Here is a 24036-nt window from a genome sequence, read left to right on the forward strand (position 1 = left end):
CTAAATGTTTGCTTTTTTTAAAGCCATTTACAAATAATACATTCCTTCGAGAAAAGCTTTACATAATTATTGGGTTAAAACGTTTTGCAAAATTTGTCCTTGAAAACGTGACTGGTTAAAGAGGTGTTCCTTTCAGCTGACCCAGAACTCACTTTCACATTGCGAGTTAAACGCAAAATCTACACATATCACATGCAATATTTAAAATACATTGTCCTTTGAGGTTGTAAGTGTGTTCCTATTATTCCTCGATGTATTGTAAAATAATTTTAACGGTTTGCAGCCTCCTTCCAATGTTGTATCGATCGCAAACATCGTCATATGTCATAACAATTGTAGTTGGCAGAATCGAGGCCTAGTTAAAAGAGGTAAAGCATGAATATTTTTTAGAACAAAAAAGAAAAATATGCGAATCTAATTATCACAATAAGCATATATAGAGCCATAGCCACTAAAGGAGGAGGAAGAGGTTGGTTGTGACGGGGGGAGGATGCTGTGGGAGAAGTCGGGAGAAAACTTGGGGGAGAATATTGTAACCGGTGGTGTAAGAACCAAGGGTTCAGAGGCACATACCCCCTTAGCTATTGTCCAGCTGCAAAATTTCTACAGTGTCTCATTTTAACTGAATGCGTCAACTTTCCTCTGAAATGAACTGAACTTTCGTGCCACTGACGCCCTGAACCTATAATACAGAATGATGCTCGTTTTTCATCGTGCTCCCACTAAACATGCTTGTACGCCAGTCAATCGAATATTAGTTTGTTGAAAACTTTCAAAAAATGTACCAAGGTACTACCTGTCGTAAATATCTAGATGCGATGCAACATAGCGAAGTGTGTCTCCGTATTCCTGTTGGACAATATCCCGAATCATTGGAGGATGCGATGAGTCAACTTCCAACCAAATAAAGCTGTAGACAGGCAAAGTTAGAAGATTAAAATTAAGTTTGTCGTCTTTAGGCCAAGTTCAAGTAAGTCAACATCGGAGAAACGCATACAAGGGAACTGGCTTTAAACGCATACGGGAGTTTTTGCATTCAAAACGTGTTTAGGTGACCATTTCTCAACACATATGGGAGATTCTGTTAAGACGCACGCGAAATCTTCTATCTAACACATACGAAAGATCTCCTGTTTGACGCATACGGGAAAGTTTCTAACGCATATGGGAGATATTTTAACGTACATGGGAGATCTTTTATTTAACACGCAGGGAGATCTTCTACTTATCGCTTACGGGAAATCTTCAATTTAATAAATATGGAAGACCCTCTACTTTACGCAATACGGGATTATTTTACGCGTAGAGTAGCTGTTTCATTTTAACGCATAGCCTTTTTATTCGACACATGCAGGAGACTTTCATCTAGGGCGACGGAATGCAAGTACAATTTTGGTTCTATTAAGACTGGAAATCAAATAACAACATGTTAGGGCAATACAGTAGGCTTCCACTTATCCGAATTTGCACTTTTCATTTCCGATTATCCAAATAAATTCTTACTCCCCTTATGCTCACTTTAACATTTCGTTAAAAATACACTATTTTTCGATTTCCAGTTGCAAGAAGCGTTAAATCCAAGTAGCTATCCAAAGTCAAAAGAAAATTAAGCAAGGTGCTTTTCAAGTCATTGTGCAAGGCTGTACATGAAAATCTGTGAGTCACAAATTAAGTCTTCCTTCAATTCCAACTTTTTCCAAAATGCTTAATGCTTCAACGGAACTCAACTTTTCTTTTGAAAATCACTAAACGTGGCCTAGAAGCCCTGTCTAAGGATAAATAGTAATATCAGATACACTTTAAGATATTTGATTATTCGAGCCTCTACTCCTCTATTCCTCTTGGACCTGAGAATAGGTTAATTCTTCTGCCGCATAAGCTAAGTTTCAAAAGACAAGTATATCTCTTTAATCTTAAAGCTTAATGTATACTAGGGGTATCCAGCTATCATTACACAATGAAAATATTCAAAACGAAGGGTAAGGCAACCGCAGCCTGAGATTCAGTACAAATTAACCCTAACATTAATCACTTTTTAACTCCCCTTTTGGACTACTTTTGACTTCTATGAGATTTTATTTTACAGAAAGGCGTCAACTTGAGCTAACTAGTACAATAAAAACCGAAATTATAAAAGAAATCGTGAAAGTGCAGATTTTTTTAAAGAGTTCAGACAATACTGAAGCCGATTTCAGCCTGTTGGCGTTAAATACTCTTTGCACTTGAAATGAAGGCTATACTTTGAATTTTGAAACAATTTGGCTTACCCTCCCTTTCGCAAAAGCAATTGTGCTGCCGAGAGAAATTTCGATACCAAATCTAAGCCAGTTTCCCCTCCATGCAGTGCCCTTTTATCTTCATACCTAAAATAAATTTTGAAAAAAAGTCACGATTCTGAGAGGCAAAATCCCTCTCAGACAAACGTGTTCTGTTGACAACCTTGTTTCAATCAAACAAAAGCATGATATGTTAAGTGAGGAGAAGTGAGGCACGAGAGATGCAATGCTTTATACATTCTTCGTCATCCTGGGACAACTACTATTAGATCTCATTTATATGAAAATCATTGCAGACCGTTCCTTCTATTCAGATGTGAAGGTTGTGCTCGATAAACCATTCAAGATATTGCCTATCATTCTAATACACCGTTGTCGCAAACGACCGTTGCTTGGAGGCGTTTTCTTAGCTGCTTATGTTAGGGAGAGGCCCAGGGTACCTATGACTCACCCATAACAAGGGAAGTAAAAGAAAGAGGCTGAAAGAACAGAGATAAAGGTGAAATCAGGATTGTGATAAGCAGAAGATGGAAAATGCATCAAGTTGCTATAAAGATAACGATAGGAAAATTCTGCTCCGCTTTTTATATTACACAACACGGATCAAATGTTATCAGAACTGACAGCATACTAAAGCTAGATGCTTACGTGTATGAAGGAGCAAAAAAGATCACCATTGATTTTAGCTTCTTCTTATTTGGCCAGTTTAGATTTTGCTAAATTTAGCTGAAATAACCAGTCCATGTAAGATTCTCGAAATCTGTCTAGTGGTCAGGCGAAGTCATTCAGACCCCTCCCTACCGTTCCTCTGTATCAGAACAGTCTTTCAAGACAGTACAGAACAGTCTTGAAAGACTAACTCTGATGGGAAGCGGGGAGTCATTCAGAACTGGGGTAGAGGGGGATTGGTTCTTTAGTTGAGTATTTATGCTTTCTTTAACAGTTGAGCATTTACGCCTTCGAAATAGTTTGATGCCCCATGCATCGAATTCATCAGCTTTAAAAGTCTACAATAAATTAAAATCAACAGCTTTAAATGGTCTTACAATGATATCTCTGGCTGCAAGCTCTGCATATCCTTAGTTGGAATGTAAGGTGGATTGCTGACAATAACATCAAACTTCTCTCCGGTTTTATGTCCATTCAAATAATCATCTACATATAACAAAGATTCTATCAACTACGTGATATGACATCTGAGTTTACCAATGAAGGCTTGTACGAAATGAGAATGAAAATTTATGAAATTAAGATTATTCTGGGATTTTATCTCGAAAATAGGAAAGCTACATTCTTTCTGATGTTAAGAGACATTACACAGGATTGTCAAATATCCAGTAGGCTTGTTATGATAAATGCCTTGAAAATGATAAAGTTGATATAGTTTACGATACCAAATGAACTGTGGATGATTTTGCATCGTGAGGAAAGTCCCAACCTGTCGAATTAAGCAGACATTGACTGTAGAAAAATCCGAGAAAAGGAAGCCACACACATGACAAAAATATAAAGACATGTGTTTATAGCATGGCTTACGGTTTAACGGTTCCAGAAAGTTTATTCGTTTGACGTTATAGACTTTTTCAACAGCTCTGGTTAGCAAGGTCTCGAGATGCACACTTAAAATTAAATTTTATCAGGGTTTTTTACATTTATTCTTTAACAAATTGCGTCACTCTTCCATAAATAGCTCACCTTTCGCTATTAATCTTCGACAAAGAAAAAGCTTCTTTCGATATATCAACAGCGGTGCAAGTAGCCTAAAAGTTAAGCATTGAAGTTTTGAACTTTTTCTATCACTACAGGCAAGCTTGTCTTATACTTTAAATCGAAGCAGGAAAGGAGGCAAAGCATTAAAGTTGCGGATAATACGCAGGCAATCTGCACATTTTGGACCTTTAACTGGATCATAAATCAACAGTGGTGGGGTTAAAGTCAGAAAACGTGACTGTTTGATATAAAAAGATCTCCAATCCTATCAAAATTTCCCCTCAATAACTTTCCGAATCTAGGCAAATGAACATTCGATAGTTGGAACAGATTTCTTTTAAGTCAAAACCTCAAATTACCAGCTTTTGATTGTAATTTTGCTATTTTCTCCTTATATAAAAATATATGGAAGCAGCTGTGGAATTACATCGAATTTAAATAGAGTATTTGAGTTATTGCATTGACATACAAGTAAGTGCCATTCATGATATTTTCAAGCTACCCTATCAAAGCAACAGTTAAAAAGCCTTTAGTACTGCAAAGTCTTAAAATAGCACAAAAGAGCAAAAACATATCACATTATACTAAATGAAATTATATGCTTCCACTCTTCCATGCTATTCTCAAAGCAATAGTTGTTGTATTAGATAATGTATTAAGTTGGACAAAAAAATATTTTGTTACTGGCTTTATAAATAGATTCTGACCAATCAAAATAGAAATAGAACCTCACAGTTTCCCGCTATTTTCCAAATAAAGTGTTTAAAGCCAGTTCCCCTGAGTGCCTTTATCCGATGTTGACTTATTTCAACTTGGCCTTTATTTTACAAATATAGAGATAGAACACGTGACAACGGCACCAAACCTTTGGATTCTCTTTTACTAGTGATAGCGAAATTGCACCACTTCCACAGCCGATTTCTAGTATGTTGCTATCCAATGATCCATCTTTGGTCAATGTTTCATTTATCAAATCAATCAAACCCTAAAAAAGACAGCCCAGTTTAAAGACAAGTTTGATTATATAATTCAATCAAAGTGTTTAGAAATTGATATTTTTCAATGAAGGAAACAAATAAATACCTCAGTCTCAGATCTTGGAATGAAAACAGGTGGTCTCATAAGCAAATTTAGTGAACGAAAATCCCAATCTCCAATGATATATTGAACAGGTTCCCTGCAAAAGTATATTAACAGTCAAGAATTGCCAGAGCAGATAAACTGCATGACTCATTAGATAAAGTTTCAGGCCCTTGCAGCATTTGATTTTCAGGTTTCAAAATCAAAGAATCACAAAACGATGAATTCATTGCCAAAATATTATCCCTTCCCCAACATCTTATCATCTAATTTTACATCACAAAACATTTACAATACAAATTCAAAAGGAATTCTAGCAGCAAAAAAACTTCAAAAGGTTATAAGGTTGATACCATGGGGTGCAATAAACTATGACTATCTGATGACATTACAAAAAAGTTAAAAATCACTATTGAAATGGTCTACATTTGAAATATTTGAAATGCAAAATAACATTGGTGGGAAGATAAGGAGGGAGTAGGGCAAGAGATTTGATTGAAAGCAACCAGTTCTGCTTATAGAACACATTATTCTTAAATGAGAATGCATCCATTCACTTTTTTTGGAATATTTTTTTTCACTGTACAACAAGATTTATAACAGGGCTTTATTTTCAATATTTGCATATCTATAAGGTTGCAATTGAGTCAGGAAAGGGAAGGAAAGGGGGCTGTGCAGTAGGCGAATTCAAAGGCCACATCCATGACCACACCAAACCTACTTGCATTTGTGTTAAAGATTCTCTGTTGCATGTAGAAACATCCAAACTAACATGATAACACAAACAAACTGATTCCAGTCCACCTTCTCCCCCCAAAGGTTTTTCAATGAATTTCGAGAAATTAGAAAATCAACTTCTTGGAAAACTGGGGTGGACACATCCACCCAAGTCCATCTCATGACGGCCACTGGGAACCAGGATGATTATTCAAATCATGATGGTAGAAGAAATATTTTACTTTAATATAATCATATTCTTATGAATTTTTGTTTTGGGAAATCAAATTCCAAAAAATTCCTGTTTATGTCATCTATGTTTTTAGGATTTCCAGATATTTAAATGGGTGCATTTAAATGTGACTCGCAAAATCCATTGCAATTCCTACATAATCAAAAATCTCAGTTTTTGCCACTGCATCCAATTACAGGCACTGATTGCAAACTTTTGGGTCTATTCTCTACAGCACAAACATAGACACTACCTTTTCATTCGTCTTCTGCAAAGTTTCTCAAACTCATCAAAGAAGTCAATTTTCATAAATGAATTATCATTTGATTTCTGCTGCTCTAAGTTCTGCAAAAGAAAAGACAAATAATTACTAGAAAGCAAAATTATAGCTGTATTTTTGAAATTCATGTTTTCTTAGAACTAGAAAAATAAAGGCAACCCCTATCTATTGTTTTTTCTATTTAATGAAAATAATAAATTGTCTTCAGGTCTGTCATAAACTGCTCAACAACACAAGGCAGAGCTGGATACCAGAAGCATTTTTCTATTTATTTCTGTCATTTTTCTTTAAAAAAATAGGGAACAGGAGATTCTTTCTTGATTTGTTTAACCTACCTACAAAGCTTTTCCTTTACTAGCAAGTTTGAAATGTAATGGAAATTTCTTTATAATTCAACCTTTTGATTCACTTTTCGTATGATTGGTAGCACTGCATTAAGAATTAGCATCGTGTAGCCTGTGATTTTAGCACTATAACAATAGCTTATCATCGTCGACGAATCGAACAAATATAAAACTATGATCGTAAAGAACTAGTTAGGCTCATCATTGTCACTGAAAGTTGCAAGGACAATAACAATTGAAGAGATTTTGCATCTTAATCAACCAATATTTGCTGCTAATTAGTTATCAAATAGACATACGAGTCTGTTGATATGCTCTGCAATCCATTTTATACTATATTCTGGATCTGGAATTCCAGCATCTTGTAACTTAGATTGCCAATGTTGTTGAATCTTCACAGGCAACACAGAACAGTGAAGGGCTCGTTTGAAAATGATCCTTCCTATGTCACTCTCCTTGACACGTTGCTTTAATCGAAAATGAAAAAGGAAAACATACAGGAGTCTATTCGTCTTTTTTGCTGAAGGGAACATTTCTAAAAAAAAACTGATCAATAACAACATTCAGCTGATCCGATTCACTTTTCGCGCCATAATCCGCTGACACCGCTATTGTAAATGCCTCGATTTCACTCAGCATTCGTTCACATTTGTTCACATTTTTGTGCCATTTGCTGTTGATTGAACCAGATTGAAACCCCTTTGCCTCTCGAAGCCGGTGAAGTACCAGAGGATACAATAACTCGCATAAGGTATTCCATCTTTGAAAATTTGCCTTTTGTTACAGGATTATGAGCAATTGGTGCTTAAGCAAGATGTTAGTTTGATATTAAATCATCAGATTGGAAAGAACTGAGAACGATTTCAGCAACATGTTTTTAATTTGAATGATGGTGGTGTATGATAAATAAAAATAATAAAGGAAGAATTTTTATACAATTCACTGGTAAAGAAAATACTCTTTTTTTATAACAACAGTTTTATAAGAAAACAAGCCTCAAAATTGGTCAAGTTGAGAACAAGCCCAGACTGAGTAAATGTGATTTTGAACCATGTTGTGGAACTCTGTTATAATTTTTTTATCTCAAAAGTGAGGAGTTTTTGTCATTTAAGGCTGCTTTTTCAGTGAATTTTTAAGTTTTTCAGCATTTAAAGATTGTCCCTCTCACTTTGTTGGCAAATGAGGCCTGAAAACCTCCCTAGATCAGCACAATAGCTAGTAACTGCACTGCTTAGACCCTAATCATTTAAGAACAAATAAAGAACAATCTAGCCTCAAAATTTTTGAAACAATTAAGAAAAGCCAGTCTGAAACTTAATTTACTAGTTCTTATAAAAGATGGTATAATGCTGCCATGCTCAGGATGCAGAGACAATTGAAATGGTTTTTGTGGTCATCAACCTGCTGTGAAATAATCATTACAAGGATTGATTATAGCCAAGTTGCATGTTGCAATTATGCTTGTTTTTTAATGTTAGTTATCAAGTTAGTGTATGAAAATGTGTCAAAAATATTTTACAACATGGATTACTTTTTATTATTGGTAATAAAGAAAATGTAAAGACATATTTAATATAGAAGTCATGGTTAGGAGAACTAGAGAAGGAAAAACATTGTGTTATTTAGGCGCAGAGATACAAAATTGCTTTATCCTTTAATCTGTTTATTTAATGTTTGATTGATACTTTTGTATTAAGAATTTCTGAAAATATTTGCAAAATTGTCTTTGTTGATCTTTATGTAAGGAGTACATCATTCCATATCTTTTCCGTTATATGCTTTGAATTTTTTAACCCTTTGCTTGGGGTATTCCCTGTGCCATGATCCGTTTAAACGCAGTCCTCCCAAATGGGTTCCTTATACTGTTCCTCTGTTTCAGTTTAAAACAAACAAAATCTGAATGTATTTTATTTTTTTAGACAGCATGCCACCTGAAGCTGGACAAGAGAAAACAGAAAAATTTAATCTTACATGTGGTATGCATCAATGTTTTTCAAATCTTTCTTCATAGTAAACAAATGCATTAAAAATCATCAGGTTTAGACTAGGTGGAGAGTAAGGGAATGGTGGTCTGAGAGCGAAGTTTATGGGACCAAGTGCTTTTGGTCAATTTGAGGGTACTGATTTTGAAAATCAATGTGATATGGCGATATTGGGGGGGGGGGGGCAACAGCCTCTTTCTGTGTAAATAAATGTTTAAATGGAAATAAATCTAATAAATGTTTAAATGGAAATATTCCAAGATCTTAAAGTTGATTTAGCATATTTCTTGTGCATAAATGCTTAAAATTGAATTTTTTGTTCTGTATCTGTATAAAGCTTGCAATGCATTTAAAACAGACAGTTGTATCCCTTTTTTTCTGGTTTAGTCATCAATGGCTGACCTTTTGTGAAGCAACATTTCTTCACATATTTCTTTGCATTTCTTTATTCTTAGCTGTATCCAAACAAAAACAATGAGGGAAGGGGCTAAGTTCCCCACTTTTTTGAAAATTTTAGCAAGGGGGCTGAGCTCCTCACCACTACATCACACATACAAGCCAAGAGCACCTAGTACTATATTTTTAATAAAGTTATACTTTTGTTGCTTATTCCATGATACTAGCAACAAAAGCTACCATTATCCTACCTGCTTATCAATAGAATTATGTATGTATGTATGTATGTATGATGTATGTGTGTATGTAGTATGTAGAGCAGTCTGAGCTTAATAGCTAATTAGGCTCTGTTTGTAAATCAAGAGGATATATCTAGATTGCTGGCCAAAAAACATACTAGCTTGTTCAACAAGAAATGTGTGATTATTGTAAGAGTAAACTTTTTTCTGTAACAGTACGCCCTTAATCTGTGTAGTCATCTTTGATATGTATCATGTTTGTATCTTAACTTGTCACTTTCACACAACTCCTTTTCTTTCAGACCTTGTAAGCATTGGATTCGAGCCAGTTGGAAGATGGTTTGAAGCTTATTTGAGACGACAGAAACGAGAAAAGTCAGCATCTATCAGTTCAAACCCGAGTGATGATAGTGAGCAGATAAATGATGATGATGATGTTGATACTTTTGAGCTTACTGAAGACGAAAGAGCATTCTTACTAAGTCTTGATTCAAAAGAATGGAAAAAGCAAGATCATTATAGAGTCCTGCGAATAAAAGACCGCTTTGCTGCAACTGAAGAGGCTATAAAGAAAGCTTGTGAGTCGACAACACTCAGAACTGTTTGAATCTTGAGAATCTTGACTTTTTTTGAAATCATTTTACTGTGAATTTTAAATGGTTTTTTTTTCAATTGATAACCACCATACATTGTTTAAAAATCTTCATATTTACAGTTTTCAACTGAGAGAATTTCGTCAAATTTGTGACATGTACTCATAAGCTAATACATTTTCTTCTGTGATCATGTTTCTTAGCAGTTTCTCTGACTTGTATTTTGTAATTAAGACCTAGCTGAAAACCGTAACTCAGTTGTTTGTTTTTTTGTATTGTAGATAGGAAAATGGTTTTACAGCACCATCCTGACAAAAAGAGTAGCAGAAAAAGCAACTTTGAGGTGCCTGGTCTCAATGAACACGAGTACTTCACTTGTATCACCAAAGCTTATGAAATATTGAGTAATGTCACTACAAGGAGAGCATATGATAGTGTGGATCCAACCTTTAATGAGGATATCCCTACATCTGTTAAAGGAGATTTCTTTGAAACATTCAAACCGGTTTTCAGTAGAAATTCCAGGTGACTAATTTTTTTTTGTAAAAGACTTAAAATCATGTTGGCTATTTTAATAAGAAATTAAATATGCTATGCTAAAAATTGATGTAAATATTCCCAATAGATGAATTTAAACTTGTTCTTTGTTCATTGAGTCTGCTTTAAAAAGAGTATTTAACTTATTCCAGTATGGTTTAAAATTTATCCTTACCTTTTTGTCTTTAACAATTTGTCCAAACAAGAAATGTCCAAACTATTACTGAAAAGTTTTTTATATAGATGTTAAGTTTTTTTATGACCACAATTCTTGAATCGAAAACGTCTTTGAAATATGACTCAGGTTTTTAAAACTGAAATTTCTCAACACAAAATGTTGGTAATTTCCTCTGTTTTTAAACATATATCTGAATAATTCTCATTTCATTGTTTTATTCATTTTAGATGGTCAGTAAAGACACCAGCCCTTGATCTTGGAGATATGGATAGTTCTGAGGATTATGTCAATGAATTTTATGCGTTTTGGTAAGTCGAGGGACTGCTAGCAAAGATAATTTCCTAAATTTTAATGCTTACAAGGACTTGTATAAAGAGCGAATTTTATTTTCTTTTTTCTTTTATTAAAGCAGAAAGCGTTAAATATGTTCTTTTGTCTGTTTGATTTTAGGTACGATTTCGATTCATGGAGAGAGTTTTCGTATCTCGATGAAGAAGATAAAGGAATGGCAGAAAGGTTGGCTCGTTTTCATTACAAATGTTTGATTATTACATAAGGGCCAATCTTAGTGCAAATAAATCCTTCTAACTTCGTATGATAGTAATGCAAAAGCAGTTGTCAATTTCTTGAATAAGTAGATCTCAAAGCTTTGAGTCAAAAAATGTATTTTTTTAGCAAAATTTCTATGCTTCGAGATTTGATTTTTGTTCATCGTATAACCGGAAATTTTTGCATCAAAGCAATAAAAAACCTGACATAATATGAAACCTGAAACAAGGTATTGAAAGTGATTCGACTTGAAAATGGCTTTGAAAAAAGCAAACATTTGAGTAAACTAAATCTTTTTGTTTGACACTCTTTGGAGTTAATGAAGAGTATCAGAGCTCTGAAGAGTGTCAGACCAAAAGCTTTAGATTACTCTAATGTTTGCTTTTTTCAAAGCCATTATCAAGTTTTGTACCACCAAAAAATTGTTTGAAATTCAACTTATCGCCCATGATGCAACAGTTGGGGTATTTCTTCCTAAATCATTTGAACATTGTATATTCAATATAACAACGTTTCATAGCATAGTTTTTGCCTTTAATAGCATGCTCTTAAACATTTCCTTCATGTGGGAAATTCATTGAAAAGTGGTGCCGGAATGTATATTGAAGACTTACAGCCGTTTTCGGTTTTTCAAGTCACTAATATGTTTCTAATACTTGGCTAAAGCAGGGGCTAGATTTTTTATGAAGACCTTTTGGACCTGGGGTAAAATTTTAGTTGGAAATTTTGATCCAGTTTTTGGTATTCAACGTACAACAGGATTTACAATACAATTTTCCTAGCGTTCAACCTTCTAAAATGTTATACTTTTATGAACGTTCAACTACGTGGTTTAGAACGGTCAGCATGCTTTGGAAGCGTTGCTTCTTTCAAACAATATTTAACTGTAATTCCCAGTCGTGAAGAAAGACGATGGATGGAAAAACAAAATCGAAGAAAGCGACAGTCTCGAAAGAAAGAAGAACTTGCGAGAATCAGGCTACTTGTTGGTAAGTTGCTCCAGTCAGTAATGAGATACAATAAGTAAAGGTACTTTAAGATACAATCAGAAGCCTCTCGAAGCTGGATGTCTTTAAGAAAAACTGCGAAACTCTACAGGTCTACGCAGGCAGAGAGATATTTCTCTCTTGCTTAACGTTTGAATGAACAACTCTCTTTTCTACAACGGGCAACCTGTTGAATTCAGGCATCGTAAGAGGAATATATGTATTTGACTAGGAGAGAAACGTACAAATAATTTAAAATTATGCGTTTTTCGCTCTCAAAATCTTTTCTTTGCTATGATCTGTTTTCCTTTAATAACTTCTCGCTTTACATGCACTGTTTTTGTTAGAGATAACCATTTTAAGTGGCAAAAGAATTTGTATTTTGATGATTTTGCATCACCTTATATTAAACTTACTTCAGATACAGCATATGCAAACGACCCAAGAATAAAGAAGTTTGCTGAAGAGAGGAAGCAAAGAAAGTTGCAAGATAAAAAAGCAAAAGAAGAAGCCGCCAAAGAGAAAGAAAGGGTAGGTATTTTGTTTAAATATATTTCCTCGGATTTTCGTTCCGTCCAAATCCATTTTAGATACAGTCTCTGGCCATCCTTTACGTTTCGCAAGCCCTGTTCCATCGGTAGATTGTTCATGAATTATTGAACATTCATTTTTATTTCTTGTATATATAATAATAGATGTATAATAATAAAATAGAAGATAGGCTAGAAATGAGACATGTTCTCTGTTACCCCGAGTTTCGTGCTTGCGCACTCATCAGACAGACTTTTATTATATCTATTGCTCTGTGCTTTTGCACATCGAGCACTGGCACGTCAAAATAGACAACGCAATCTGGAATAATAATAGATGTATAGGCCGAAATGGCCCTTAATCTACTCCAACAAAACAAAACGTCGTAATTTTAAATGATTAATTAAAATTGCTACATCTAAAGTATTACCTCAAATGGCTACAAAAATTATAACAGCTTCAACACACAACAGCAAACTGATCAGCACATTTTTTCAAAAAATCTGATAAATTTCACGCTTTTGGAATGCTCGCCTTTTTTATCGCAAGAATTTGAATCAAATCAGTATCTTCTTGACTCATCATCCAAATAAACTTGTTTTCATGAGTAAGATTTTTTATATAAGAATACCTTTCTTCAATTTTCGGCAAACCATTTCAAAATGAAATTCGTCTTCAATAGCGTGGGTAGAGATCGAATCGCAGTATCTGGAGATTCTTAAATCCTCATATTTTTAGAATCGGTTGCCTTTACGATGATATCGGTGTCGGGTTTGCTAGGAATAATTTAGAAATTTTTTCAGAAACCTCCTTCGACATCGCCGACAAATAAAACTAATTTTTTATCGGAAATTTCAATGACAAACATGCTCCAGTCTACTAATGAAGAAGGTCTTTGTGAGCCATGTGAGCGCATAGGCGCCTTCCACACTTGCACAAAGGCTGTCTCTTGTCTCAATTGCATTTGCAATGATGATTCTAGGCTCTAGCAATGATGATGTGAACACTAATGTCCCAAGCATGTTTGGAAGCGGAAAAGTTTATGTTATACGAGCGTCGATGACTCTTGTAATACTTATGGCTAATCCGAATCAGACCTAACCTATAAAAAAGCAAGAATCTCATAGGATCTATTTAAGTCGGGTTTCTAATATATCTTGATGGATCAGAATCAGGAACATCCTTTCCAGGTTTCCTGCTTGAAAATATGGGCCTTGATTTGAAATGATTCAGGGTTAACGTACTCACCTGGTACTGAAGGTTGTTGGAAGTATCGGTGAACGCTCGGCTATCAGAGCAAAGAGTCTTTGAGACGGGAAAGACTATGATGTGTATTCTTATTTTTTTCATTGTATATTTATTTTCAGTAGGAAAAGTACATCATCAGCTAAAAGTTAATTTAAGCCTACTAAATTAGAAAGCATATTTAATAAAATTAGTAATTTTTTTACAATTTTACACAAAAGTGTAAATAAAAAAGCGTTCCCGGACAAATTTTTTGACGGACAACGTTGAGTTGCGGAAGGGGGAGGGGAAAGTTGTTTTTCAAGGATCGTAGTGTTTGTTCGGGATGTTAGGGCGAGTTAAGAAAACCAACTTTGGCCACATTGGTTTTACAGCTCCTGTAGTTGCATTTATTTCCATTCCATTATTTTATCTTACTTTAGAATTATTCAATTTGTTTTGTAGATTTCTCCATAGTCTACATGCTAAAGAGAAATCACCATAGGTCTTTGTCTATAAGTTCAGCTATAAGAAAGCATATTGTAACATCGAGGTGTGGCTTAAACCCTCACGTTACTGCTAGCCCTAAAGCATGTAAAAATTCATCGAACAATATTGACCTAGTTTTGTGCAATTTAAATCAAAATGTTAGTAATGATGATTAGACTTTTTGCTATCACGTTGTCATTAGGTATTTCGGACTAATATTCCATCAAAGAATTTATTTTTTTAAATTTGTAGATAACTAGGATATGATTAGTATTAAAAAACATTTTAATTAAGGGGATTTCTCTTTGCTACTTCTTGCGACATACTAAATCGATGCGGACGTAATAGCTTTTTTGAGAGGCTGTGACGTAACATTCTATTGCAACTAGACGTAGATTAATCTGACGTAATATTTGAGAAAAATGCTTTCATATGCTTACAATGATCTTGAAGTTTGTCAAACGAAGTTACTTTCGTGATTGAAGTACATCGATGCTAGTGAATCGAAATGGGAAATTTATTTTCAAAAAAAAGCAAAGTTTCACCGTTGAGTGAAGGAGAAAGGAGCTCTGAATTGAAGAAAAAAGGCCAGTTGAAAAGGAACTGGTACCGAGGCCTGCTTTGTTGCGATAGAAATTCAGTCACAGTAATACAGTTGCTGGCTCAAAATGCCGAGTCAATTGCAAGCAGCCGTGAAGAGATTATCAGAAATGAGTTGAAAGGTGAAAAGGGTCTTCAGATTAAAGCATGCAATGAAGCAGATATAAATTCATCTGCAGAGTTTGACCTGACTGAGCCAAGGCAGCTTCAAATGTCACCAGACGATTGGCAATTGTTGGAGGAGGCAGAAGATGATAGATCGAGAGTAGTAAGAAGCAGGCTCGTTGTGAGAAGGGACGACGAAGGCCATGCAAGAGCTGTCGCTTTTGACGTCGAGTTGCAGGAATTCGACTTGCCAAACAGACCACACTCGAGCCTTTCAATGAGCCACCGAGCAGATAGGCCTAAAAGATTGGCAAACAGGTTGCCTGAGCTTTCCGCAGTCACGAAAGAGGAGATCCAGAGAAAGTAAGTAAATCGTTAAACTTTAAAAACCTTTTAATGTTTGACTGTAAGTGTTTCTTTGGTAATCATAAGAATTATAGAAACCTGAGTGAATCAATGGCTGTTTCCTTGCTTTCTAGGTTATCTCAAGCTGTAGAGAGAAGAGACGTCCTAATGAGGGGCAGATCAGAGAGAATACGGCAAAGGGGTGCCCTCTCGAGAGAGATGCTACAAAGGCTAGAAGCTGAAAAGCAACGCTTGCTGAGGGAGAAAATCGACGAAAAGGAGCGAAAGGCCACGGAGAAGAAAGAGAAGTTGAAAAGGAGAAAGGAGAGAAAAGCTGCTAGAAGAAGCAGACGAACAGAGAGGGCCAAAAAAACCGCTGCTGAGAAAGAAAGACAAAATTGTGAAAATGCCGAAGAAGTATTGAGAGCAAAGATGAGGGCTGCGGAGGAAAAGAAGGCAGCAGTGATGCGGGCGCAGGAGAGAAAGCTTAATGCACACAGGCTTAGGCAGATCCAAGCCAAATTGAAAATGATGGACGAAGTTGGAGAAAATGAAGGATCAGAATTGGAAAACAGAAAGGGAAGTTGTGATGATGACAGATTCAGGATTCCATTGCACTTGTTGAGCAAAGAAAAAAGACAAGAGGCTAGAAGGCCAGAAACTGCAATGGGAAAGGTGAATAATGTAGATATTGCCTTGTGTTACGAATCTATGAACTATTCATATTGTATATGCAATTTAAGTAAGGTCTTGTAGTTCTGGGCTTTTGATGAGCTCTTTTTAAATTGGCTTTAGTTTGATTCAATTTTTGTATTGAAGATTTCTATTTGAATTTTATTTTCTAGATTGAAGAGTCAGTTGAAGAATTTTCTAAAGATGAATTCAAGCTGGAAACGTATATTGATGACACTAAACATCCACTTGAAGAAGATTCAGACAGCGAGGAAGATTCTTTTTGGAACTAATATAAGGATGGGATTATACAATATGAATACCCGAGAATATACTGAATTCATTGAATGTGATGTTGAAAAATGGCAAAGGGGATCCAAGTAAGATAACTGTTTCATCAAATGCCATGGATGGTTTAAACAATCAAGCTATGACTGAAACTGCTGGTTTCAAACGTGCCGAGCTACTACTTCCACAAGGGATACAAGATATGATATAGTTGAAAGATGGATCCAATGGATAGATGAGCTCATTTCAAGCCTTTTTGGGAACGATAGGCTGTTGGTTTGTTTACATAAATGGACAAGGGACAATCGTATATGGGACATATATGTCAGAAGCATGTCTATAATAATTTGGATATGCCTGTGAAAAGGTAGATTTGATCTCTGCAAAGAATTTTCGAGAGGTTTTCAGCTGAAAGGGTTATATTTTGGAAGACTGAATTAATTCAACGGAAGGATCAGTGGATAAGTTGACAATGGACATGAGAATTTTGCCTTGTTTGATCTTTAAAACAAGCTATCCGATATGAAGTTAATGAGCGCCTGTCAGAGGTTTTCTCTTGATATATTGACGCAATTGAAATGTGACTATGTATATGGGATACAATATATATATGTATTTCAGTAGACAATATGGGATATATATATTGGATGTGAAGTTAGTGATCATGTTTCAAGAATTTCTTCTTCTTAGAGTATGGCAGAGGAAGACAAGAACCCGAAATATATTAAATTTTTAATGGACTGTATATTAGCCTTTGGGAAACAGTACAGTTTAAGAGTAAAATGTATTTCTGAAATTTTGTTTTTCTTCGTCTGTTTTTCTCAATTTATCTGGCATCGCTTCTTGCCTCAATTGATCTGGCATCGCTTTTTGACGAGGGTCTACAAGTGTCAAATTCAATAAAAAAGTAATGTGCCTAATGTTATCCCCTGTGGACAATAGTATTAAAATATGTGCATAAATCATATCTGGCCTCTATTCCAGTTAGCACGTGTTGTAAGTCAGTTTTTTGTATGTACGATTATGATGAAGATAAATATATTTTGAAGTCATTTTACGTCTCAATATTTGTTTATTACACTGGTGACAGGAGCGTTTTGACCCACATCATTTTACAATGTCATCCTTTAACATAATTTTTTCAAAACTTGAGAAGTTCACCGGCGACGGGGACATAAATTTGCACCAATGGCTTCGTAACTTCGACAGATGTTGTGTTATTGCCGAGAAATCTGACGACCTCGTGGTTGGCCAAATTCTAATGCTTTGTGTTGATGGCCGTGCTAAAGCCATCTTGGATCAATTTGAAGATGAGAAAGGCAGTCCCCAGAAATACAGCGAGCTTAAGGAACAACTCACCGCGGTTTTCGATTCAGAAACCGATCGCGAAGCTCACATGACTGCATTCGAACGCTGCATTCAAAAGATCGATGAAAGTGAAGAAGAATTCATGACCCACCTTTTACAGTTATTCAGAGCCGCCAATCCAAAAGCCAAAACTGACATTATAAACCATGCGGTGAAACGCAAGTTTTTACAAGGGATTTCTGATACACTTCGCAGAAATATATTCATCTTTTGCACCAACCCGTATGATGACAAAATTACCCATCAAGATTTGCTCAAGGCTTGCCGCGATGCATCAGTTCATCTTTCCTTACCATCTGCGACAATCAACGGTGCTATTGTCACTGGGCCTTCTGATGCTGTTTTAACTGCTGCAAATCCATCTGATACAACACTGGACGCCATTCTTGCCTTGTCCACCAAATTTGAGCAACAAAGTCAACTCACAATGCGGAAGCTTGATGAACAACAAGACCAAATCAATGCACTCAACCGTCAACTTCCGTTTAGGCCCTCACAGCAACTTCAACATCAGCATGGTGCCCCTGTTTTTTCTGCCCCGCAGAGCAACCGTCGGCAATCACGCAATGGTTTTCAACGCAATTTTGGCGGGGATTTTCAGCCTCGAAACGCAAGGCCAGACGGACGGCAACCTATTCAGTGCTATTTTTGCCACGGCTTAAATCATATCCAACGTGATTGCCTAGCTTACAAGCAGCAAGCTAATCTTCCTCAACAGTCGGGAAACTTTTGGGGCCCCCAGTAAAGGGTCATACTGGGAAAGCCGACAATGCTTCATTGACCCCCCAAAAAGAAGAATCACAATCTTTTCTGCAGAGAGAACCTAATTTGCTTTGGCTAACAGGAACATTACATGGACAGCAAATTCCAATGATGCTTGATTCTGGTGCCACCGTATGCTGTCTTGCCAAAAGATGTTTCACTGGCAGTCCTTACTTGCAAAACCTACCATTACAGGGTTATACTGGCCCAGGTTTGCTTGATGCAAATGGACAAATAATGAAACCCTTTGGTGTGATTAAAGCCCCTCTTGTAGTAGGGCATCCTGCTGTATCTCACATTGTTGAATTTATGATTATTGATGCATTGCCTTATTCTTGCATTCTAGGTTTGAGTTTTCTAAATAAATTTACCAAATGGGGCATTGACAACTCCAAGAAACTCCTTCATCTAGATCAATCCATGGTATTGGTATCTTCTCAGCCTTCTCTTCAAGATAACATTGCTTTCATAACACCGAACAAGTACACAATACTACCCGGACAATCATTGACTATTAAGACAGTTGCTAATGGGCCCTCCCTTCATGCATTCCGCCCAGTTTCAGAACCGACTGCACTGATTGATGGACATGCACCCTTTGAAGAACGCCTGCATGTAAAGGTTGTTCCGTACTTATACAAGGTTTCTCATCAACACTCATGTGTTCCCACTGTCCTTGTTAATACTTCTGCCGTCGCAAAGACCATAAAAAAGGGCACCAAGGTTGCTCTAGGGACGTATGACTTTGAAGAATTCTCTGTTCTTCCTAAAGACACAATTAATCTTCTCTCTACTCAGGACACAGATAATTCTACTCAAACCTCCGATCCTACTACGATTCTCACTTCACAGTTGACCCACTTGTCTCCCTCGCAGTTTCAACAAGCCAAGAATTTACTGATGGAATTTTCTGATGTCTTCTCTTTATCAAACACCAAAATTGGCAAAACCAACGTGACAGAATTTGACTTTGATTTGGCTCATTCGACACCCATTTCAATGCCTTTACGCAGAGTGCCACTTCATCAACAATCCATTGTCAAGGAACTTTTACAACACTATAAAGCTCATGGCCTAATTGAACATATTGATTCACCTTATCGTGCTGCTACAGTCCTTGTTGCCAAAAAGAATGTTTCAAATAGCTGTGATGTTACCGATCGTTTTCGACTTGTAGTTGACTATCGTTTTCTCAACCCTGCCATCAAAGATTCAGGTTGGCCTTCTCCATCCCTTCAACAATGTCTTGACTCTGTTCGCGGCTCTCAATATGTCAGCTCAATCGACTTCAACAGTGGCTACCACCAAATTCCGTGTGCTGATAGAATCAAACCGATCATTGCCTTTTCTCCTGGTTACGGTTTTGGTCAATGGACCTGGAACGTTATGCCTCAAGGTATCAAACCGGCCTCTTCTTTGTTCCAACGAACCATGGAACAAACATTTTCTGATTTAAGCGACTGTATTCTACCACCCTTCTACGATGATGTGGTTATTAAAGGATTAGATTTCACAGATCATCTCTCCAATGTTCGCAGAGTTTTAGCAAGAATTCGACAGTCTGGTCTCACTTTGAACGCCTTGAAATGCAAATTTTTCCAGACAAGTTTGCCGTATTTAGGCCATTTCATTGACAAGGGACACATTCGCCTTGACCCAGCTCGCATTCAGTCCATCACCGATTTTCCAGTGCCATCCAATGCCAAATCCTTGAAGGAATTTTAAGGCATGGCACAATTTTGTGATCGATTTGTTCCCCACTTCTCTGTTGTTGCTGCTCCTCTACACGAACTTGCAAAACCGACTTCAACGTTTGTCTGGACACCTGAAGCTCAAGCAGCCTTTGAAGCACTAAAGCAGCTTCTCTCTTCCGCACCAGTTTTACGAGCTCCTACAAGTACAGACTCTTTCATCCTAGAAGTCGATGCATCAGACAGAGGTGAAGGTGCATGTCTTAAAGCCCATAACACAAGTGATGGCAAAACATACATCGTCGCCTACGCCAGCAGAAAGTTCAATGAAACTGAATCAAGGTGGAACATTGTAGAGAAAGAGGCGCATGCTATAATTTTTGCTACCGAAAAATTTCGTCACTACCTTCTTGGTAAACCCTTTCTCTTGCGTACTGATAATCGCGTAACTTCATTCCTGCAATCCAAACGCAACCCTAAGAGTAGAAAATTGCTGAATTGGGCTTTGCAACTTTCAGAGTTCAATTATAAAATAGAACACATTCCATCCAAGAACAACGCCATAAGCGACTGTCTCAGTCGCATGCACAGTGTCAACTCACTGGAAGAATTACAACCTAATATTACAGTGGCTGCAATCAGAGATTTCCAAACAAAAGATCAACACATCCAAGCAGCAATCGAATACATGTCTTCTGATAAACGAAACTTTGATGTCTGCCGTCTAGGTTCCTTAAAACCATATCGCAATAAACTTTTTGTATCTGAGGATGGCATTTTGCAGTGGCACAACTGCACTGTAGTACCTGACGATTTACGTGGAACCGTCCTGAAACTTTGCCATGACCACCCATCCTCTGGTCATTTTGCTGTTGACAGAACTTGGTCTCGCCTTTGTGAACACTATTTCTGGCCCAGTGCCAAACAGGATGTGATCAACTGGGTGAAAAGTTGCAAGATTTGTGCTTCTTTTAATCCACCCCCTCAAGGATACCACAAAGATCAGTTACAGCCAATACAGTCTACTGAACGATTCGCACTTGTTTGCTACGATCTAGCCGGACCTTTTCTGCCTGCATCTCAAGATGGTTTCAAGTATGCTCTTATCCTGGTCGACCACTTTACAAAATGGCCTGAAGTTGTTCCCCTCAAAGAGATATCGGCACCTACTATTGCTAGAGCGATTCACGACCAATGGATCTGTCGGTATGGGATTATGCAACGTTTGCACAGTGATGGTGCCTCGAATGTTCATGGCAATGTTATGCGGGAAGTCGCCAAAATCTTGGGTATCGGTAAATCCAAGTCTTCGCGTCTCCACCCACAAGGTGATGGCCTTTCTGAGGCAATGGTAAAACTAGTTAAGTCCTGTGTGCAGAAACAAATTGATCAACATGGCCGTAACTGGGACACGTTCTTGCAATCAGCTGTCTACGCTATTCGTTCAAGTGTTAATAATAGCACTAAAGTTACACCTGCTGAACTTATTCTTGGTGCTAAACTTTCTTTACCAACTGCGTTGCTGTTTAATAACACTTTTCTTTACCCACAGCAACAGATTCAACAGTCTGCTCCACACCATGTGAAACAGGCTCAAGCTTTTGCCAATGACATCGGTACGTGCCTTAAAAACTCCTTTACAAATGTTCGCAGTATCCTCAACCAGAGCAGAGAAAGAATGAAACAGTACGATAAGAAAACTACCCAACATCATTATAAGATCAATGTTACTGTCATGTTATGGAACCCACCTCAGAAAAGGGGTATTTCACGTTGTTTTCAACCAAAGTGGTCGGGGCCTTGGACAATCACCCACTTGATAGGAGATCTGAATTGTAAGCTTGTTGACGCCAGTGGCAAAGCCAGTCCTACTATTCATGTCAATCAACTGAAGTATATACCTCCAAGATCAATCCACTTACTCAAAAAAGCAACTGACCCCCTACCTGCAAAGGAACCTCCTAAGAAAAAAGTCTGTGATATTTTTGCTGACCTAATCAATACCAAGACAACAAATCTCATTGATGATAGAGTACACGTTGAGGGTGCAAGAGGAGGAGGGAATACAGGGGACTTGAACCACGGAGAACAACCAGAAGATAATAACAACATGATCAACAGAAATTGGTGCAGAGTAGACATTGCAAACATACTACCAAACAGAACTCGTTCACATTCACTAACATAGGAAGAGAGATGGGGAGGGGGATAGTGTTATCCCCTGTGGACAATAGTATTAAAATATGTGCATAAATCATATCTAGCCTCTATTCCAGTTAGCAGTTTTTTGTATGTACGATTATGATGAAGATAAATATATTTTGAAGTCATTTTACGTCTCAATATTTGGTTTATTACACTAAGTTATGAGACCTATCTGAATAGTTTCTGAAGGTGTAAAACTACAGCGAACCTTTAAAATCAGATATTCAGATAGCTACGGCTGTGGCTTTTCAGTTCTAGTAGCACTTGTCCAGTTGAAAAAAGCTTTAGCTAAGCTGTTTAGCAAAGATACTATGAAATTCTGATGACCAAACAACAAGTGAAAGCAGTTTTTGCTGAATGCTATTTGAAAATGAAAATTGTTTGAGTGCATGAACATGTTTACATCGCTCTGTTTGTGGCCTGGTATTGGCTTGAAAATTGTCTACGATCTGAGAGTCGGTGGTGCTATGCTCCATTTTTAACAGCTATCTCTCCATTTGTGACCATTGTCTCACAGTAACCACAATGAAGATGGACCTGGAGAAAATTTTCGTTGTCAGTTCCATTGTTTTGTAATTGTGCCAGCAGACCAGATGTATTGCATTTTATGATAGAAGGCGGCGGTTATAGAAAATTTGACCTCAGACCATTGCTAGCCGGCGGGTTGTGTTGTATAATCTATATCAGAATTTTTATATTCCCAGGAATCTAGGGCGACTAGAAAGACACATGCTTTAGAAAAATTTTGTTTTATCAGCATTTAAACTTCACATTTCCTTCTGATTTGTTGTATTCGTCAGATTAATATTGTCGGCGAAGCTCCATTTTAATGTAGTAGCAATGTACCCTATTGACAATGTACCCTATTGACTTGTGTGGCGTAGCAATGTACCCTATTGACTTGTATGGCCAAGAAATTGAAGTAAAGATCCTGCACGTAGTTTTTGAATTGACAATTTTGTGAATTTTATAAGAATATAGAGAAATGTACCCTGTTGACTTCTGTGGCCAAGAAATTGAAGTAAAGATCCTGCACGTAATTTTTGAATTGACAATTTCGTGAATTTTATAAGAATATAGAGAAATGTACCCTATTGACTTGTGTGGCCAAGAAATTGAAGTAAAGATCCTGCACGTAATTTTTGAATTGACAATTTCGTGAATTTTATAAGAAAATAGAGAAATGTACCCTATTGACTTGTGTGGCCAAGAAATTGAAGTAAAGATCCTGCACGTAATTTTTTGAATTGACAATTTCGTGAATTTTATAAGAATATAGAGAAATGTACCCTATTGACTTGTGTGGCCAAGAAATTGAAGTAAAGATCCTGCACGTAATTTTTGAATTGACAATTTCGTGAATTTTATAAGAAAATAGAGAAATGTACCCTATTGACTTCTGTGGCCAAGAAATTGAAGTAAAGATCCTGCACGTAATTTTTGAATTGACAATTTCGTGAATTTTATAAGAATATAGAGAAATGTACCCTATTGACTTGTGTGGCCAAGAAATTGCAGTAAAGATCCTGCACGTAATTTTTGAATTGACAATTTCGTGAATTTTATAAGAAAATAGGGAAATATTTTGTTGTTAAAAATATTAAAAGCAGTTGGCGAGAGAAAAATTTTTAGAGAAGGTCTTCTAACCCCGATTTCT

At 36.7% G+C, this 24036-nt stretch overlaps 3 protein-coding genes across 5 annotated transcripts in view; 2 read left to right on the forward strand and 1 right to left on the reverse strand.

Annotated features, from left to right (window-relative positions):
- Positions 1–7301, reverse strand: LOC135692810 (MTRF1L release factor glutamine methyltransferase). 2 transcript variants are annotated; one of them, XM_089113135.1, is made up of 11 exons: positions 6939–7301; positions 6269–6360; positions 5070–5163; positions 4852–4971; positions 3972–4036; positions 3671–3714; positions 3323–3431; positions 2268–2363; positions 797–910; positions 574–682; positions 1–355 (listed from the first exon to the last, which is right to left on the reverse strand). In XM_089113135.1, the coding sequence occupies exons 1-10, from the start codon at positions 7200–7202 to the stop codon at positions 619–621; spliced, it is 1062 nt and encodes a 353-aa protein (XP_088969261.1). In that variant the 5' UTR covers positions 7203–7301; the 3' UTR covers positions 1–355; positions 574–618. The 2 variants fall into 2 exon arrangements, with proteins under 2 accessions (XP_088969261.1, XP_065067191.2); XM_065211119.2 differs by lacking the exon at positions 574–682 and having other exon boundaries at positions 7–355.
- Positions 7271–24036, forward strand: part of LOC135692807 (dnaJ homolog subfamily C member 2) — a 24477-nt gene continuing 7711 nt past the window's right edge. The window contains exons 1-8 of one of the 2 annotated variants that reach the window (XM_065211114.2): positions 7271–7390; positions 8559–8615; positions 9559–9834; positions 10131–10374; positions 10792–10872; positions 11015–11080; positions 12011–12102; positions 12521–12630. In XM_065211114.2, coding sequence (XP_065067186.2) covers positions 8564–8615; positions 9559–9834; positions 10131–10374; positions 10792–10872; positions 11015–11080; positions 12011–12102; positions 12521–12630 — 921 coding nt within the window. In that variant the 5' untranslated portion in view covers positions 7271–7390; positions 8559–8563. The remainder of the gene's footprint in view (positions 7391–8558; positions 8616–9558; positions 9835–10130; positions 10375–10791; positions 10873–11014; positions 11081–12010; positions 12103–12520; positions 12631–24036) is intronic. The other variant, XM_065211115.2, reaches the window with a different exon arrangement.
- On the forward strand, positions 12664–16377 carry LOC135692809 (uncharacterized). Its single transcript, XM_065211117.2, has 3 exons — positions 12664–15411; positions 15528–16068; positions 16239–16377. Exons 1-3 carry the CDS (start codon positions 14852–14854, stop codon positions 16356–16358), a joined length of 1221 nt encoding a protein of 406 aa, XP_065067189.2. The 5' UTR covers positions 12664–14851; the 3' UTR covers positions 16359–16377.

The sequence above is a fragment of the Rhopilema esculentum genome, chromosome 3 (assembly GCF_057945365.1).
Source record: "Rhopilema esculentum isolate cy_ngs chromosome 3, ASM5794536v1, whole genome shotgun sequence".
Taxonomy (NCBI): domain Eukaryota; kingdom Metazoa; phylum Cnidaria; class Scyphozoa; order Rhizostomeae; family Rhizostomatidae; genus Rhopilema; species Rhopilema esculentum.

Coding starts and splice junctions, on each gene's coding strand:
- LOC135692810 (XM_089113135.1), bottom strand. CDS start 7,202: ATGTTGTTATTGATCAGTTTTTTTTTAGAAATGTTCCCTTCAGCAAAA. Junction 3,432..3,670: donor AATCATCCACAGTTCATTTG/GTATCGTAAACT, acceptor TGTTATATGTAG/ATGATTATTTGAATGGACAT. Junction 2,364..3,322: donor TTGCAGCCAGAGATATCATT/GTAAGACCATTT, acceptor AATTTATTTTAG/GTATGAAGATAAAAGGGCAC.
- LOC135692809 (XM_065211117.2), top strand. CDS start 14,852: ATGGGAAATTTATTTTCAAAAAAAAGCAAAGTTTCACCGTTGAGTGAA. Junction 15,412..15,527: donor AAAGAGGAGATCCAGAGAAA/GTAAGTAAATCG, acceptor CTTGCTTTCTAG/GTTATCTCAAGCTGTAGAGA. Junction 16,069..16,238: donor CAGAAACTGCAATGGGAAAG/GTGAATAATGTA, acceptor TTTATTTTCTAG/ATTGAAGAGTCAGTTGAAGA.